This window comes from Acartia tonsa, chromosome 7 (assembly GCF_053477335.1).
Source record: "Acartia tonsa isolate MP-2025a chromosome 7, ASM5347733v1, whole genome shotgun sequence".
Taxonomy (NCBI): Eukaryota; Metazoa; Arthropoda; class Copepoda; order Calanoida; family Acartiidae; genus Acartia; species Acartia tonsa.
The window spans coordinates 39,151,598-39,171,544 of NC_137266.1; the positions used below are offsets into that span (position 1 = coordinate 39,151,598).

General features: G+C 30.3%; 1 protein-coding gene across 2 annotated transcripts; it reads right to left on the minus strand.

The window, feature by feature from the left end:
- Positions 1-944: 944 nt before the first annotated feature.
- On the minus strand, positions 945-19,771 carry LOC145323723 (hexokinase-like). Of its 2 annotated transcripts, none has more exons than XM_080166206.1 (22): positions 19,646-19,771; positions 18,956-18,983; positions 18,390-18,463; positions 16,456-16,509; positions 15,284-15,359; positions 14,476-14,543; positions 13,448-13,497; positions 12,920-13,041; positions 12,378-12,456; positions 11,683-11,761; positions 11,386-11,472; positions 11,067-11,157; positions 10,703-10,776; positions 10,150-10,260; positions 9,823-9,883; positions 7,440-7,498; positions 6,977-7,054; positions 6,049-6,099; positions 4,511-4,605; positions 3,308-3,422; positions 2,659-2,719; positions 945-1,910 (listed from the first exon to the last, which is right to left on the minus strand). In XM_080166206.1, exons 1-22 carry the CDS (start codon positions 19,697-19,699, stop codon positions 1,864-1,866), a joined length of 1,614 nt encoding a protein of 537 aa, XP_080022332.1. In that variant the 5' UTR covers positions 19,700-19,771; the 3' UTR covers positions 945-1,863. The 2 variants fall into 2 exon arrangements, with proteins under 2 accessions (XP_080022332.1, XP_080022333.1); XM_080166207.1 differs by having other exon boundaries at positions 3,308-3,377; positions 19,646-19,769.
- Between the last annotated feature and the right edge of the window lie 176 nt (positions 19,772-19,947).

The following is a 19,947-nucleotide window of genomic DNA, read 5'->3' on the forward strand; positions in this document are numbered from 1 at the left end:
TTAACATTAATTAATGATTTAGTTTGGGTGATTAAGTTGTTTGCCTTTCATTATCAATAATTATTATTAGCGAAGCTACTCTATAATTCACTATTTCAGTCAGTCCATAACGCTATGGGATGAAGATTTCTTAATTAAGTGCATAAGTGCATAATTTACTTTGTCCGTAAGACTGTCAGTCAAACTAGTGACATTAAGAAATATTCTTTATTAATTTTTCAGAAAGATTTTGTGATTTCTTTGAAATATCAACATTTTCTCTATAATTAATTTAGTCTATTTATCCTCACTTGAACTTTTAGTTTTCTATACTTATGGATGTTGTCATTCTTGTTTAAATATAATGATTATTATGTTCAAAAGTAGCTCAGCATTAGAAGTTAACAAAACAAGCTTAGATGGAAAAGATTATACGGTTATCCTATAATATAACGTATAAAAAGTTTTTTGATCTGAAGCTAAAATTTCGCTGTTAGCTTAACAAACGGAGTTCTTCATTTCAGGGAAGCTTCTGAATGGTCTAAGGGTGGTTTTAGATTTATTTTAAGATTTTAAGATATTAGTTTTGAGATGGATTACGGCTAATTTTTATATATAGAGCCCATAGATGGCTGGGATTGTAGGAATAGATGTTTCAAAATATGCATAGTAGAATTAATAAACACTAAACCTTGTGAGCTAAAGCACCTTTTTGTTTTGACGTAGTATTATATGTACAAGTATAAATTTAAATTCCAGATTACTATCTGTTCTAAGTGGTAGAGACTCTTGTCGTCTGCTAACAAATTGCTTTCTGTTCTTTGGTAAAGATTCAGCTGTATTTATATTTCCGACGCCCTTACCTGATTTCAAAGTCCCAATTCAAAAACGAAACAGAGTCCTCGTCCTGAGGGAAGAGTTACACATGACGTAACTCCGGGTTGACGAATTCACTGACATGAAACTAATATGAAATATCATTTTATTTTTGATTTTTGAGATTACATAGTTCGTACAAGTAGACACAGATATTATGCGATTTAAATCAAATTAACTCATGTAATGATATGTCATTATATTGTAAAACGGAAATGTGTATCAAGGATTTAAAAATACACAAAAACATTAAATATTTAAAATAATTGAAATCGATTAATATCTGTTATTTAATCAAAATATTTAAAATTTCATAAACAATTTCAATAACAATAGTTTTGATTGGTACATATTTAGTAAATGTAAAGATGAACAGGGACAAGAATGTCCATTGTTTGTACACTGTTAAATGGATATGTTAAAACTTCACATTGCATTGCTCCGAATCTGATCAATTTTTGCTGGATTTAAATCTACGGACAATTGTCTATAATACCATACGATAAAATATAAATTCTTGGGGAAATAAATTTTAACTGAATTGAAAGCCTTTCTTAAGTCAAGAATACATTAATTTACACTAATATATAAATCTACAAAAAAAATCTAAAATCTAGTAAAAAATATCGTACGAAAATGAGTATTAACAATGATAAATTATATTTTGATTTGACATTATTAACAAAAAGTCCTTAATTTTCAATGTATGACATTTTTTTCTAGAATATAAACTTAACTAAGCTTGGAAACAAAATACCTTACCATACCAAAAAAGATTTCATAAACTATCACTGTTTCCCTCATATTATAAACTGTAATAAAAAAAGCAGACGAAAAAACCCTATAGATATTAACAATTTTACTATCTTTCATCTAAAAAATTTAATACATTTTTTGAAAATTTTGTCCCATATCTAAATTTTTTCGACCATTAAATATTTGTTGATAATAATAAAATAAAGATTTTTAGTATACATATTTCATAGAATTTTATTATGTCGATTTCTTTCATCTACATGCACTAGACACAGCAGCGGCTAGTCCAGCACCACGACCTACAAATATAAAACAAAATCTAAGAACCAGTGCAGTTATTCGGATTTGAGAAAGGATGTAAAAACAGCTGACAAAATAATGTCTAAAATATGTCTATCCTGGTTTTAAATCAATGTTCGTGACAACAATTACCCTTAATCCTAGCTTATGTTCTAGCGGTTACGTCCATAGATCTCTTGAGGATTTTGACTGAGGTGGGGTAAGAAAGGGAGGTCAACCCCCGCTCGCAATTTTAGTTATTTTAAAGTTTCGGCAACCTTGCACGAAGTGAAGCCCAGTAAGTTCTTGCCTTCGCCTTGCAGCATTTTAAAATATTTCATGGTAATTTTTCTAGGGTCGTTTCTCTTTGGAGGGTGTTGGTACCCTCCCCTAAAATAGTTATAAACCTTCCTAGGATAAGAAGCTACATTGTAAAGGAGAGCCATATCAGTTCAGCGGTTAGCGAGAAATAGACACAGAGCCTATTACTTCATTATAAAGATAAATCTTAGCAATTCCCGGAATCCTTTAACGAGCAGACAGACTTACATACACATCCTAGTTATAGAATAGCTGCGCTATTGTTTTTTTTTAAACCTAGTAAAAGTATCTGACTCTGATTAGGTCATAAAAAAATAGCCAATGAGAGGCCAATATACACTGCAATTGACCAATTGCAATGGTAAAATTTATAGTGGCCTCACATTGGCTAATTTTTTTACGTCATTATCAGAGTCTGACACTTTTACTAGGTTCTATTTTTCTAACCTGAACCATCCTCAGAGAGAACCATTTGAAACTGAATAGAACTATCCACCAAAGAGGTAATCTAAACAAAGAAATATTGATAAAACTAAAATATTTTGAATTAAAACAAGGATGACAACATCGATAAGCAGAGGCACAAAAAAACATTGAATGGACAAAGTGAGTTATAGAGCAGATGTTCAGTTCTCATGAAAAGAAATAAAAAAGAGAGAATATGTAAAATCGGAATAAAATCCCAAGCCCTTTAAAATATAAGATTTATATATTTCTTTCGGAGCATGACCGAAAGACAAACGGTAATCCATTAACGGGGTAATTTGAAGTAAAACATTTGACAAAATTAAAAGATTTTGAATGTATAAAAGCTTATTGTCCTCTTTTTATGAGGAAGTGTATATTTGGACTAAAAATTTATTCTGGTTCTTACAGGTTAAACACGTTCAGTCATTTAGTAACTGTATACTTTTTGAGGCAATTATTAAATCTTTGTTTAACTCTGCAAAACCTTTCCATCAATAGTTTTAGCCTACAGGAGGGGCAATTTTATTTATCATAACTGGGATTGAGCATCAATTAATCGTTTTTGTTGTATACTTTCATATTTCAGGTTTACTTAAAAAACCAATAAATATTGCAACAAATGCATTACCTTGGAAACCATTCTGTTATGAAAATGCGGATGAAATTTGTACAAAGAACCATCCATTCCTACGGTCACCCTGTAAATAAATTTGTACAAAGAACCGTCCATTCCTACGGTCACCCTGTAAATAAATTTGTACAAAGAACCATTCATTCCTACGGTCACCCTGTAAATAAATTTGTACAAAGACCCGTCCATTCCTACGGTCACCCTGTAAATAAATTATCTATAATGTAATACAAAGTAGAACGACGTCTGTCTGTCTGTTTGTTTGTTTGTAACAAAGGATATCCCTAACCGCTGAACCGATCGGGTTCTCCTTATCAGGGTAGCTTCTCATAGGTCCCGGGAAGGTTTACACCTTATTTGGGGGAGGGTACCACCCCCTAACCCAGAGAAATCGACAAAAATAAAAATAAACTCCGCCCTGCGGACATTTTTTGCAATAAGCTCAAGACATAACTCACACCATCTATCGGCGAAAAAAAATATTTTTGGTAATTAGCTGATTTTAAAGTAGATTGAAAAGAAACAATTTTTCGCGTCCCTAGAAGCCTCTAGGGGGGCGTAGTCGTTAGTTAATCATAATGGATATAGAATATACGTGGATATTATGACAGGGGGAAAATTATCGTCAATTTAGGTTGCTAACATCACCTAATGGTTAGTTCATTAACCAATAGGGAGAAAGGGATGGAGTAATGGGGGTGGATAGGGGGAATCATTATTTTAGCCAGCTACGAGTTTAACTTTATTAGAGTACATGGTGATTTAGTGTAAGATCCAAGTAATGTTATATCCATTTTAATCATATTTAGGTTGTATTTGATTATTTGTTATGTACAAAAACAAAATATTCAAGGGAATCTTTGTAATCATAGTCACCCTTTCAAAACTTACATTCTGTAAGAGCTTTTAGTCTAAATACCTAGCAGCAAAAACTAAAAAAAGCTGATGAAAACTGCAGGGACGCAGTGGACATTGGGCTATTTATTTACCCTTATTTTATAATAACGTTTTCTTATCCGTTGGCTTAACAACTTCGGGGAATTTTGTTGAATATTGATTTGAAGATTAATTAAGTTGAGTTTTCAATCGCAACCCCTAATTGTAATTTAAAGAATGGGTAACTTTGTGCATCATCATTGGGGATGTACATCAAATTATCGGCTATTATCTTATCCCTTTAGATTCCTGTTAAAATGTTACCTCCTTCTTTGCATCTTATTGAGTAGAGCGGCTACACCGGCAGCCGCTAGAACAGCCGCTCTGGTTGATACACACTCACAGATATAGCGGATGACCTGAAAAAAAACATAATAAATTATTATTCTAAAATTTGAATACAAATAAGGTTGAAAATATTAAAACAAGGATAACAACATCTATAAAAGCGAAGCCAATAAAAACAGAAGGTAAAACAAACTTAAATTAACAAACAAAAAGTAACAATGCATTTAATATGCAACACTATTTATAAAGAAGTTGTATCAACTTTTTTTTTTATAGCTAGCCGGTCCTTTTAGTAAGTAGTAGATGTAAAATTTTTCATAGAATTCAGATATGCAATCGGTTTTTTTGTAGACCTCTTATTTTTTAAGTAATTTAAGTTTTAAAAAAAAAATTAAGTCGATTTTAAGGTACTAAAATGCAACAAAAAAAAGAAAGAAAATGGCCATTATGAACAAAATTAGTAAGATCTTTAATTTGACACCTTACTTTTTCAATTCTGTCAGGTAATTATTGAAAAAATCGATTTTTTAAAACCCACGAGAATAAAAACTTTGAACTCAATTTTATCATTTCACAAGTAAAAAAATATGGGTTCATATATACCTTTAGAATCAGAAAAATATTACGAATCCATTGTAAGCAAAATTGAAAAAAAAGTTTACAATATATTATATAAACTACAATAAAAGGAATTATATGAAAATACCATATTATATTGTACAGGCAACGTCTTAACTTTTGAATTGGGTATAAAAATGGGAAGGGGGTATAGAGGGGGTAAAGAGGGGGTAAAAAAGGGAAGACGATAGTGTTGCCAGAACAAAAAATACAATTGGCCATTTTTATATTTTTTTATTTTTTTTACTTTTTTTCAATTTTGCTTACAATGGATTCGTAATATTTTTCTGATTCTAAAGGTATATATGAACCCATGTTTTTTATGTCTGTTTGAGAAAATATTTAGGTCTAAAGTTTTTATTAAACCGAGGTTAAAAAAAATAGATTTTTTCAATAATTACTCAACAGAATTTTAAAAGTAAGGTGTCAAATTAAAGATCTTACTATTTTTGTTCTTACTGGCCATTTTCTTCTTTTATTTTGTTGCGTTTTAGTACCTTAAAACCGACTTAATTATTTTTTAAAAAAACTTAAATTACTTAAAAAATAAGAGGTCTACAAAAAAACCGATTGCATATCTGAATTCTATGAAAAATTTTACATCTACTACTTACTAAAAGAACCGGCTAGCCATAAAAAAAAAGTTGATACACCTTCTTTAAAAAAAATTACATCCTTTAGGTGGACTTAATTTTATGAAAAATCAAATGGTAGTGATATTATAATCTATAAAATAATATTTACTAAAAAAGCTAAAAATCATCTTACTTAAAATGGATATACGGAGATTTATTTATAATAGAGAGTGGCTACTCTTTCTAAATGACCAAAATATACCTAATCAACCAGTAAAGAAATTTTTTTATTGAATTCCAATAAAAAATTTGAAATATAACCTGGAGGTCTAGATCTGTTGTTTTTTCATCCAATCTTAATTCCTGTAAAACCTAAAAAATAACAATTTTTCAGGGAAGCTTTGCGTTGTTTCCTAATTAGTAGAATTTTGTTTTAGTAACAAATGAGAATACTTGCTTACAAAACTTAGGATACCATTATATAATTTACAGCACTAAAACTAAAACTTAGGGAAGAGGGGGTAAGTTTTCCCTGCCCTAACATAAAGTAATGAACAAACAAACAAAAACTAACCCCTCCTCCTTATCTTTAATTTATTTCGAAATAAAATAGCGAGGGTTAGTCGGATTTATGAAAAAATCTATGGTTCTTTTTAAAAAAGCGAAGCGTTTCTATAATTAGTGTCGGTCCGTCCGTCCGTACGTCCGTCCGTCCGAGATAGATAGCTTTTATTCGTTAATTTAGGCATGTTAGAATTGTCCTATTGATTTCAAACTTTGCATGATGATTCCTGTAGTAGTTAGGTACGATTTAGAAAGCGTAGCAACTCTATAATCATTACCAAAATGTCCTTACGTTCATTTTAAACATGTTGATTTTTCTAATTTTTTAACAGCAAATTTTTATGTGATCTAATTATCCGTTTGATTTGATTTTTGGTATATTGATTCCTTGGACAACATAGAACAATATTTTAAGCGAAGCAACTCTATATTCAAATCCTAAAAATGTAAGTATGTCCAGAAACTCAATAAACATTATCCTGTATCAAAAAGTTTTTCAACAAATTTACTTACAATTTTGCTTCGACTCTTATACTTTTATATTCTGATAATTCAGTTTTGACACTATACAAGTGTTAATGTCCGTTTGTCCTACCGTTTCAGTGCTTCGCTTTTATGGATGTTGTCATCCTTGTTTAAATAAAATTTTCTAAAAAATAAAGTGAAGCTACTCGACAAGCTTTACCTCTCTGATATTGTCTGTTTCTCCAGGTTCATCCGCTTCTATGGAGGATATATGAGCGGTCAAAAATATATCACGTGTCTGTAAAAAAAGGTTAATTTTAAAATAACAAAGCTTCTTTATGTATATGTATATTGTATATTGTATATCTGTCTGTAAGGAGAGTTACTGTATATTATTAAATAAGTTAGGCAGATGTAAGGATGTTATAAAAGATAAATCCTATTCTATTATATAAAGTAATAAGCCTTTTTTCTGTCTGAAGCAAAGGGTCTTGCTAACTAACGAACAGATATGGTTCTCCTTTACAGTGAAGCTTCTTAAAGGTCCTACGGTGGTTTTTATGCTATTTTTGGCCCATATATATTCTTTGTCTAATATGTGATTACAGTATAACAATTAGGTTTTCTTTTTCATCTAAAATGTTATTTTAAAAAAAAAAAATTGTGTGCGAAATTTTTTTTACCTCCAGAATTTCAGTCTTTTTGTTGTCTCCATCAAATAGGATTTTATTTTGAGCAGCCTCTAAAAACAAAATGTTAAAATAGAAGAAAAAAATAAGAGTGAAAAAGAACAGCCATAACTTGTTTAATTACAGATTAAATTAACATTCCTACTTTCAATATACTCCACATTAGCGGGAGGGGGGGGGGGAGGGTAAAGGATCATATATTAACCCCAAAAAAGATTTTGATTTAAAAAATCAAATATAATTAGGCATTTTAGTTTTAGAAAAAATATCTAAAGGTTTAAAAGATAATATAAACATAAACATATTTTTTGGGGCATTAAAATTTAAACAGTCATATAATCAAAAATATAATTATAAACAACCTAAATCTTTTCAATCTCTATACTTTGACCAAAATAGTATATCTGATGTATTTTGATATAATTTACAACTGTAATTGAAGGGCATAATACAAACCAACAAACACATAAAATCTAGAGAGTAGCCTCACTTTAACATATTATTCCAGTTTGTCTTCTAAACCGATTAAAATCCGCTGGATTAGATCCACACGGTTGGTTTTTTATTAAATGAATAAGTTAGGGTACAATGTTTGGCACTTTCGATATAAGTAAATGATAATAAAAAACCCATAGAATGCGATAATAACTTCAGAAAAATCGAAGAAAATAGTTTTCATACTTAATTAACGTTTTTAAGTTTTTCTTCAAAAAGTTTAGATAAGATGCCTTTAAAAGTCGTCTATGATTTTGTCAGGGATAAAAATGTAACTTTAAAATAAGAATTACAACATATTTTGTCAATTAGTACAAAGTAAAATTTTGAACATTTTATTGATCAGTATATTTTTTAAAATGTGAAGTAGAAACCTGAATATTTTATCATGAAAATTGTGTTATGATTTGATTGTCTGCTAGATTACAAGAAAAAAGATACTGACAGTACTTGTTGGTTCTTTTAAAAAAATTAGGTAGATTACTTTCAGAACCCCTCTTTTTGCAACGTTATTTCAATATAACAGAGCCGTAGTCTTAGTGTACTCAATATCTAGACAGCCAACCATTGTTTTAGAATTGTTCAATTTTTTAACTTCTGATAAAAACAGAATTAATGGTATTTTTGTAAATATTATACCTCCAAGAAATGGCTACACTTCCCAATCATATGTTGTGTGATATTTAAGAGGAATTATTTTGATATAATGTCATTAAAATATTTGTTGAAAAAAGTGCTATTCTAGCTTGTACTTTACATTTTAATGTGTATGCTAATTCAAATAAAAGATAATGAAGATTTATATTATATTTAATTGTTATAATTATAAAGAAAAACCTGGAAACAGTAAAAAACTGACTTTATTCTATTGACGTAGGGAAAATTTTGTCAAATATATGAATAAAAAAACAATATGAAACAAAATAAATTATTTTTAATATAGTCACAAAAAGGCTTAATGAGTTTAGGAAATATTTCATTCACTAATCATGTCATTTAAACTCTATTAAACAGAATACAGTGTAAAAAGATGTTCTCGTTTTAATTTTAAGTAATTTCAAATGCATTTTAATACCTTTTAATGATTTATTTTTTTAAACATCTTTTTATAAAATGTTATTGATTTTTGAAGTTATATGTTAAAATGTTTTTAAATTTTGTTAACATTTTGTTTTAAATGTAGAAAATTGGTAATTCTAAACATTCAAAAAATGATTTTATTAAATTTTCATCACTTAAATTGCATGTTTGATGAAATTTTCAACTGATAATTCAAGAAAAATCGTTTAAGTTTTATTATATTTTACTTTGAAATGTTAAAAAAATATAATTATTGTCAAAAATGTGGAAGTTATACTTTCCTCAAAAAAAGACTTAAAACATGCAAATTAACACGTGTAATGAGATTTTTTTTCTTTCAGGTTTAATTTTAAGTAATTATTGATATTTTTTGTAAAAAGGATTTTATATAAAAAGTTTTAAAACTCGAGTTATGTAGTGGTACTAAAAAAGGTTGCGAATTTATGCAATTTTCTTGCAAAAAAAATTTTCTAGGATTTTAAAAATAGCAAAGGGTGTTATTAGACGTACTTACAGATACAATTGCTAAGTCATTTTGGCCAAACACTAAAATAAAGTTTTGACATCTGAGGGTCTAACCGTGTCCAGTTACCAGCAATACTGAAAAATCTTATAAAACATCATATTACAGACAATTTTTGACTATAATATTAGATTTAAAAATTATAAGAAAAATACCAGTTTTGTTTGTCGGGCCATCAGCCCCTCGGGGATAACAAAGCTGGTTTAAATCTTATAATATGTCATTTTAACATCCGCGGAAAGCTGTCTATAATATGATGCAATGAATAATCAATACTACCTAAAAGTATGTTTCTTGTTAGTTCGCCTAGGTACATTCCACTAATCAACTTTTCATAAACCTAAATATAAACTAAATAATAATTCCAATAACAACAGTAAATATCATTGGTTAATAACAAAATCTATCTAAAGTTTTGTAATCTTATTTTTTGGCTCAAAAATTTGGTTATTTATATTGAATTTAGATTGGCATCTTACAAATTAGCATTGTCCCATCATTATACTTTTTTAATCTATCTAGGGTCATATTGTTTATCCTCATTGGAGATGTATATAAATTTATCGTTCATTGTCTTATCCCTTAAGAACCCTGAACATTTCTCACCTGTTTCCCCGGATTTTTTGAATTCTTGTCGACCTTCATGTCAAATGATGTCCTTACAAAGTCCAGAGATCCAGTGTTACCCAATGCTCCCCACTCAGTGTTTATAACTACCTAAACATATGACAGCAATGAATGCAGAGTATAATTATATCCTTAACAGCGGGACTAATAAAATACAATAGGGGGAATTAAAGGGAGTAAGTTAAACCTCCGCTTAATATTTGTTTTTTTCTTGTCAAGTAGGATGTATTCTCTCCCAAAATAGTTAAAAATCTTCCCATCCCATTAGAGGCTTCACTGTAAAGGATAGCCATTTCAGTTTTAAATTTTGCTAACTACAAAACCGATTAAGTTCTCTATTCTAAAGAAGCTTTGTACATAGGTCCAGGGATGGTTTTAGGCTATTTTTTTCATAATTCTAAGTCATTGGTTTTTCTACTCCCCCCCCCCCTTTAAAATAACAGAATTTTTTTCGGATCATTTATCTTGGGATGATGGAGGTACTCTGTCCCGATCGAAATACTATTATATAAGGATTGAAAAAAAGTTATACCTCTCTGTGTTTACCAGGATTACCCTCATATAGTTCAACATTGCGAATATCTTCTACATAACTTGCATTGGTTCCTAAAAAAATAATCTTTAGATTATGTCAACTATCCCGTTTTTTTGATGATCTTTAAGGTCATTCAATAATCCTTATAATAAAGTAAAATGACCCCTATATGTGTATCTGTCTGATCCGCTAACAACTTAACCTATATGGTTCTCCCTTTCAATGTAGTTTCTCATAGGTCCTGAGGAGGTTTATGCACCCCCCCCCCAAAGAAAATAAATGGAGTGATGGTAGAATTTAAACGCCCACCACGCCCCGAGAGGCCTCTTAAGGCAGTAGTTGCTAGCAAACAATAAACTACCTGTTCCAATGATGACTCCAAGAGCACAATCTGGCCGTTTGTATGCACAGGCTAACAGACAACCAGTTGTGTCGTTCAAAATTGCACAAACCTGCCAATATAATGATAATAATTTTTTGTGAAGATCCTTAAAAACATTAAGCATCTACTTTTTAATTATTTTCTTAGTAACTCTGTCAACTAATCTATGGTGGATGAAAGTTAAAACTCCACGAAAGAAAGAAAATTTCTTGGCTGCTTTTTAAGGTAGTTGCTCAAAATTATTTTTGTTAAGTTACAATTTAGTAATAGGCTTAATCATAACACAAAAAAATGTTACCTCTATGTCTAAATCTGAATGCCTTGCAATAGCTTTTGTCATGAATTTTCCAACATCTTTACCCTCTACTCCAGCACATGTGTACCCCTGAAATTGAAAAAAAATAATTACCATTGGACTAACCTCTATTCCTACGAAGAGCTATTTTTGCGCTCCTTTAAACATCAATTAATTTAACCTAACATAAAAATATAAAAAATGCTATTCAAGAATAGAAAAAAAGACTAATATAAAAAAAGGAATACGTTGCTCTAAGTTTGAAAAATGTCACCCGTCTGACAGAGTATTTCATGTTACCTTTGTCCAGTTGGCAAGATCAGCACAGTTTATGGAATGTTGGATAGTTGGGAAGGAGAAGGTAAACCCAAGCTTGTACCTATTGTAACATACAGAAATTATCAGAAATTTAGAAGCCTAAACCATTCAGCGAGAGGACATTGGGCTTTTAATTACACTAGTCCCCAGAGTTTTATCATAAGTTTATTCGTTGGTTTATCATGTAAAATATTTGGACTTTTTTTTAATATTGATTGGTTAATACATTTAGTTGACAGTCTAAACGTTTCAACCAATTATAGCTATCTTCAGGAATTTTGTGTATTATCTTTGGGGATTTACAACGATTCATCTGCCATTGTCTTATCCCTTTAGATTCCTGAGCCTAAAACCATCCCATGACTTCAATGTAAAATCAAATTAGCCTAAACCCATTACAGGACCTATGGATGCCTAATCGGTTCTATGGTTAACGAATAAACCCTTAGCTACTAAAGGCAAAATTTGTATCTATGCAACTAATTGCTGTGTCTTTAGTTTCAGTAACATATATTTTATGAAACTTTTATTTCTGTTTTAGGGTTTAGTTTTTAAACGTATAACAATTATATAACAAATATTACTTTTCACCGTTGGAACGCTTAGAAGGTCTAGTTTCTCAAATGTATATACCTTGCTTATGCTATGTATTGTTTACAGCCAAGTTTAAAACCTACCTCTGCCCTAGAAGTTCATGATCAATCATAAATTCTCTGAGTTTGTCTGCCATAAAGTTGAACAAATCTTCTCCAGGCCCTAAACAAGTTTTAAGCTAGAATTAATGCCCTTTACTTTTCGCTATCGAATCTACTCTATAATTCAAAGTGTCTGTACATTCGTCTGTCCGTCCATCCGTCTGTAAGAAAAGGAATGGGGGAAATGTTGATTTCCAAATCCTGTTCAATTCTTCAAGATAGATGGCTTAATTTTTATTGTGAATTACTGTTATCAATGAGCATCCAGTATATAATTTACTTGGTCCGTAAGTCTTTGATCATACTACAAAAGCCAAATTATACATATTTTAAGTGAAAAGGTTTCGTGATTTTTAAAATTTAAACTCAAGTTTATTCCATATAAAACTGGACATCTGCTCTGTCCGTTTGTCTATAGTTCATTTTTGCAATTCGCTACTTAATGATGTTGTCATCCTTGTTAAATTATTCTTATTTTTTTTGCGAACCAACTCTATTACTAGACATTATCCTTGCATCGTTACCTTGCATAAGATCATTGCTGACAGCATGCTTGGCGGATTTCATTTTGATACTGGCGCTTCCAGCTTCCAGCTCTATCAGGATTGCACGGAAGTTTGTGCCTCCAAGATCAAGCGCCAAATATCTAAAAGAAGATGCATCAAAATAATTTAAAAGATCATTATAGTAATTATTATATAATAGTCTGTACCAAAGAATCTAGCTTAACCGCTAAACCAATATAGTTATCCTTTACAATGTAACTTATCTTAGGTTTAAGCACGGTTTATGACTATTTTAAGGAAACTTCTAGAGGCCTCTAGGGGCGTAGCTGCTAGTATTACATACTTAAATTAAAACACTTAAAGATGTTCAGATTTTGACGAACAACAGAATGAAAGATTTACAGATGGACTTTAGACATAAAAGAGAGAAAAAATATATAAAAAGTTAGTTAGAGGTTCATACCATTCGAGTAAACCTAGTTCATGATAAACTTGCTCTTTAAATCTCTTTAAAATAATTATAAAATGACAATTTATTGATAATACCTGCCGTGTTCTCTGCCAGTTGGTAGCTCTGATACATAGGTGATATATGACTAAAATAAAATTAATAATAGACATTGCGGTTTAACTCAAAGTGCCTTGTTGAGAACCCTCTCCTCCATTGTTTTGGCATCAAGAAAAAAATCAACTTTACCTTATTTTATATTTTTTTTTTTTTAAGTGAGAGGGGTATAATTTCAGACTTAAGAATTTATTTGCCTAATCATATAAAGGTTGCGTGATTTTTCTCCATTAATTCCTTAAGTTCCAATTAAATATTTTTTTCTGTGAAATGCCAGGAATTTAATATCATAATTGAGATTTAAATAAATTCACAGTCAGTTGTCTTTTCCCTTAAGGTACCTGAAAAATATCACTTTCTATTATCTATTCAGGGTTAATAAAAGTAAAAATGTTCTGTCATATTATAAAACGAGAACCATATTGGTTCAGCGGTTAATGAGATCCTTCGCTACAGACAAAAAAGTTTACTTCTTAATTTATTATTCTTAATTTTATTAGTTCGTACTAGGTATATCTCATCTGGGTTTAGTTTTAAGTACAAATGTCAAACTCTAGTCTGCTTAATTTAAGCTGACTTGAACTTTCAAGATGTGCAGCTCTTATCAGTAATAGTCTGTCTGTCAATAATACAGATTCAGTGTTGCCAAAGTATATATAAACAATATTGCTCGAGTTTTTTCATCAATACTTTTCTAGACTTTTTTCAAAACTTCTGTTTAATGAAAGTTAATAGCTATAGTTGTTTTCTATTCAAATGTTAAAGCTGCCATAGATGGAAATATTATTACTTGGTGGATCTTAAGCTAGCTTTTCATGCTATCAAATAAAGTGAAATACACAGCAGGCTGAAATAACAATTTCCCCTTTCAACCCCTATATCTTATCCCATTCTACTGGATGAATAAAATGACCACAATGCTACATTGATGACAGTTGTCATAATATCCACGTATATTCTACATCCATTCTTCCATATCAATAAATATAAATGTCCTTGTTATACTTACTTTGATATTCGAGGTAGGATTTGTGTCTTTTCCCAGGCCCCAATTTACTTCTGTTACCATTCGCTTTTCTGAATACAAGTATTCTTGTTAATAGCGCTTTATGAATTACTAGCAGCTACTTGAGGTGGTGGGGGGTTGTATTCGATCCCCGGCCTCTCCCCGGGCCCAATTTTGATTTCATTTTTAAAAGTTGAACATAGTTGAATTATTTTTTGATAGGACGATTTCTTTTGGGGGAAGGGTGTAGGTAGTAGTACCCTCCCCAAAAATAGTTTTAAAACATTCCCTGGACCTATAAGAAGCTTCATATCAGTTCATTGGTTAGCGAGATACTTCGCTTCAAACAAAACAAGCCTACTACTTTATATATTAGTATATTTATCTGGCTGTTTCTTTTTTAGGGTGCTTATTTTTTTTCCAGAGGCGATTTCTCTTGGGATTGTGATTTTATTATCCCAAAAAATAGTTATAAACCTTCTCAGAACCTATGAGAACCTACTCTGTAAAGGAAAACCCTATCGGTTCAGTGGATAGCAAAATCCTTCGGTACAGACCTACAGACACACAGAAACAGGTCCTGTTACTTTTATAAAAGGATATCTTCCTTTTTTATTACGAAATTTAAAAAATAAAATTATCATAATTCCATAGTAAGATTTGTTATTTAACTGTTCTTTTATATTTTATATCAAATTTAACTTAAAATGATAACACTAAAATCATAATGGATCAAAGTGAGAACTTTTTAAATTTAGGATTATGGTGAAATAATCTTCCATTAATACATCCTTGTATCTATAATTCCTACCTATATGTTTGAGCTGTTCATCAGTGAGGTGAAAATCTTGACATAATTTCTTCAGTTGATCTATCTTCCCTTTGTCCTAAAACAAGGATGACAACATCCATAAAAGCAAATCTCTGAAAGGGAAGGAAAAACGAACATTAACACTTGTAGATTGACAGAACTGAATTAGCAGAATATTAATGCATCAGTACAAACAATATTGTAAGTAAATTTGTTGCAAAACTGTTTAGGGACATACTTACATTTTTGGGACTTGTTTATAGAGATGCTTTGCTTATAACATTGTACCATGTTGTAATAGAAATCAGTTTTCAAAAAATCAGAAGAATCGGATAATTTTAACATACAAAAATCGACATGTTTCAAATGGACGTACGGACATTTTGGTATTGATTATAGAGTTTTTACGCTTTCTCAATTGTACCTACTACAGGAATCATCATGCAAAGTTTGGAATTGATAGGAAAATTCTAACCTGTTTAAATTAACAAAAAGAGCTAACTCTCTGTGACGGACGTACGGACGGACAGACCCTAATTATAGAAAAGCTTCGCTTTTAAAAACAAACATATCCTTATACTAAAGTAACAGGATGTCTGTGTGTTTGTGTGTTTGTCTGTGCTAGTAAATTATAAAGTAATTCTTTTGAATCCTCAAGGGAGGTAACAGACAACAGGGCTGAAACCTGTCTTTTTACTTAACTAAATCATTGTAAGCTACGAAAGCCAAAATTTTACCCATGCAAATACAGGGTATGCTATTGTCAAATCAATGTTTAAGTTTCAGGCACCATTTCTTTAAAACTAATGATCATGGCATGGGGGGGGGGGTGATGAAATAAACCTACACCCTCCATTCTAAATAAAGAAATTTTAGGATCTATCTATTGTTACCATGGTCTTACCAGGCACAAAAAAAAACACATCCAAATACTATAAGAATATCTTGAAGCTTGGAAGTAAAACAGCATACAACCATGCCAATATTAGAATCTAAAATAGCCTGAAACTATCCCAGGATCTCTGTAAATACTACCTAATATAGAGAACTTGTTAATTCCATGGGTTAACGAGATCTTAATAGACAAACAACAAACTTACCATTTTTTATCATAGCATACATTAAGTGTACATTAAAAAACAATCTTTTCTTTGAATGTTAATAGTGTCCACCTTGATAGATTCTGGACTTGGAAGGACTGGTTTCATCATAATCGCGTCTGCTACCTATACATAAAACAAGCATAAAACATTTAGAAAATAAATCACGAAACCTTTATAAAAAGTTATTATTTCCTTTGAAGTATGCCAGACCGAAGGAGTAAATGATATTTTAAAAGCTCATTGGAACTGGGAATTTTGACCAAACATTTTAGCTTACAGGCAGGCGAAAAAATCATATTCCCCTAATAGCGTTAAGGGCGGACTGACAGACAAAGTAAAAAAAAATTCTAATATAATTATTATAAGCAAAAAAATGAATTACTGTATACACAATATTGTTGCAATTATATTCATTAAAATAAAATAAAATTGATGATTGATTTTAATTAAATTTTCTAGTCAGCAAAAAAGGATATACTTATATGCATTAATATTTTCAAAATTGAAAGATTATTACCATGATTTGTACTAAATTAGGTGAAAATGGGTTTTGAGAAAAAAAGAATTATCTGATGAATTGTTGTAATGAGCTCTATGTTGGTTAAATGCACAGACAGTACAAAATTATATAACTAGCTGCGCTTCTTAATCTGTATTATTCTAATTTTGAGAAATGAATAATTTGTGTCATAAAATGATCCTATAAATTCTACAAGGAAAAATGTTATTAAAATGTATAAATAACCTAAAGCGTTGATAGAGTTATGAAATATATTAAATATAATGTTTAAAAACAAGAACACTTTTGTCCAAAAGCTTTGCAAAGTACGTGAAAAAAAGTCACTAAAAAAATCAGCATGTGACGTCATAAAATAATCATGTGACGTCATAATGAGGCATTATCCATCTCTTTTTTAGGGGTTTTCCTTCCCACTACTCTTCTCCTCATCCCTCATTTTTATGACGTCATAATTTTTTTAGCGACTTTCTTCGCGTACTTTTTAAAAGGGACTAGAGTGGCTTGCAGATAAAATTGCGGCCTGTTAAGGCTTTAACGTTTTTTGGAACTAAATTGCACATAAAAATTAATCAAAATCTCATTCCCCATCTTACATAATTTTAGAGAAAAAATGTTTTGCTTTTTTAAAATCCAACTGCAATTAGCCTATCATTTTGAATGTATGTATTTTAAAACATTACGATTAATCACATACATTCTTTATAACCTATGAACTATGACCCAAAGTTCGTAGTTTATCTAATAGAATATGTAGAATAAAAAAATTAGATAAAATTCTTACCGTAATGTCCCGAAATAATCTTAGAATTAAGTAAAATAAAACATTAACAAAAGCAATAGTTTATTTGAACCAATCAAATGAAATCCTTTACACCAAGGGAGGGAAGACACATTAAGACAGTAAATTATTCTAGTTCTACTATTGCCTTCTATTATTTGGTACCTTAAAAACTGTTGCTACAAGCGAACAGGGTCTAAACTTCTCAACCAATAATTTAAAAAAATAATTTAAATAATCACTATTAAAGAAAATATTACTGATCTTTAATTTGTCTTTAATTCACGAGCACACATTACTGTCTATTGTTAAGGGTTATACATTTTAATTGACCAAGGCATTCCCTATAAGCTTACTTTTATTGCTAGGCAACATTGTGACAAAAACCCGTAATAAAAAATAGTAATCTATTCAATTACTCTTTTTCATATGCACTTTTAAGTTTATAGAAATCACATGCATAAGACATGTTTATAACATTAACTTCAAATTATTTTTATGAATTCCAACAAGAACATTTTTGATATAAATAATAGAATATAATGCTAATAAAAATATTGAAGTAGGTAAAAACATGTTATCCTTAGGTTAAAAACTATGAAACAAACGCTGTTTCAAAACATTCCTTAAATATATAATAGTCATTGCCATTCAAGAGATATTGATTAACCATAAAAACAGTTCAGCCGTTTTGGAGATCTTTACCTGTAAAATATTATTTGACAGCATGGCACTTTCCAGAAGAGAGGTAGGCACAAAGGAATTTGCAGGAGTTGGTGCTAAAATATACACAATTATTCAAGTATCATAAGGTCTGACTGTTCATCCATTCATCTTTTCGTACAACATAGTTTTAAGCTTTGTTGGTGGTTTCACTCAAAAAGCCTGGTCAAGCACAGAACCTTTCCTCCCATAATTTTCAAATAAATTAAATATAAATGGTGGGGGATGTTTATCGCTAAGTTATATTTTGTACAGGGTAGACCTGCAGGGGTTATGCATCAAGAAAGGAAAATTAGCCCCCCCTTCCTCCTTTTTATCTTTAATTCTAAAAAATAGTTTTAAAGTAAATAACCTACTTTTGCAGCGAGACTCGATCCTTTCCTTTTAATTAAGTCTAAACTTTTTTTAAAAATTTAAATCGGGAGAGGGGAAGGTACTATTATCAAATTACTGTTAGGTTTAATTAACAGGTTTCCAAAGGACATAATTTTCTTTTTGAAAGTGCAGCTACTCTAAAACTAGTTTTTATTATACAATAATATTTATACCTGGTGTGCATGGTACAAGCAGATCTGTCTAAAATAAAGAGAAATATTAAAAGCAAGGATCATTAAAAAATATATTGTTTAAAGTAATTTAGAAACTTTTAACTAAGGTCGGGTCATGGAAAGAAAACGAAGTTGCGGTTTTGTCGCGTTTTCACAGTAGCTTTTGATATGTTATTTTAGGTTAGGTTAGTTATGTGTTAATGATTACCCCGCAGCTAGGGTTAGAAAATAGGCCCCGTGGGGTTAGAAAAGCTACTGTGAAAATGCGACGAAACACTAAACTTCGTTTTCTTTCCATGATCCCTAAGGTCTTTAAGTTCATTAGTCTGATAAACTGAAAAAACCTTGCAATAAATTAAAATATAAAAAAACTGTCTTAGTTTACGTTTTGACTATCTTAGGCACTTGCGGATAAAAACAAATCCCCAAAAATAGTAATAATTATATGTACACCTTTCCAGGATCCTATCGGTTCAGCAAAATCCTTCGGTACATAGACTTACAGATATCCTGTTTCTTTTTTCAAAAGGATAGTTATATGCAATTATTTTTAGATCGGGGTTTATTTATCTTTTTCTTTCAAATATTGTTCAGTTAATGAGAATAATTTTCAGAGGATAAGAAGTCTTTTTTATCTATTCCTACAAAATACCAGCGTTTTATTGGATGAATTCAGACAAGGACATTTACCTGGTCATGAAAGCTATGGGAATTAGAACGCCCCCTTGCTCGAATCTTCAACATTTTGGACGATTTTTATCACTTCTGGAAAACAAAATTTGTTGAATATTCAATTAATTTTCTGTTTCATATTGTCTTCAAAGATATAATCTTAACCTTAGAAGGGGTTCTTAAAAAATGCTTACTCTTTTTATAGTATAAAAGATGTAAAAAAAATACATAGTTAAAAATGCTAAATATATAATTAGTCTTAATGCTTAAAATAATTTTAGAAATGCGTTTTATTGTGACTGTGCTATTAAAAAAGTAAA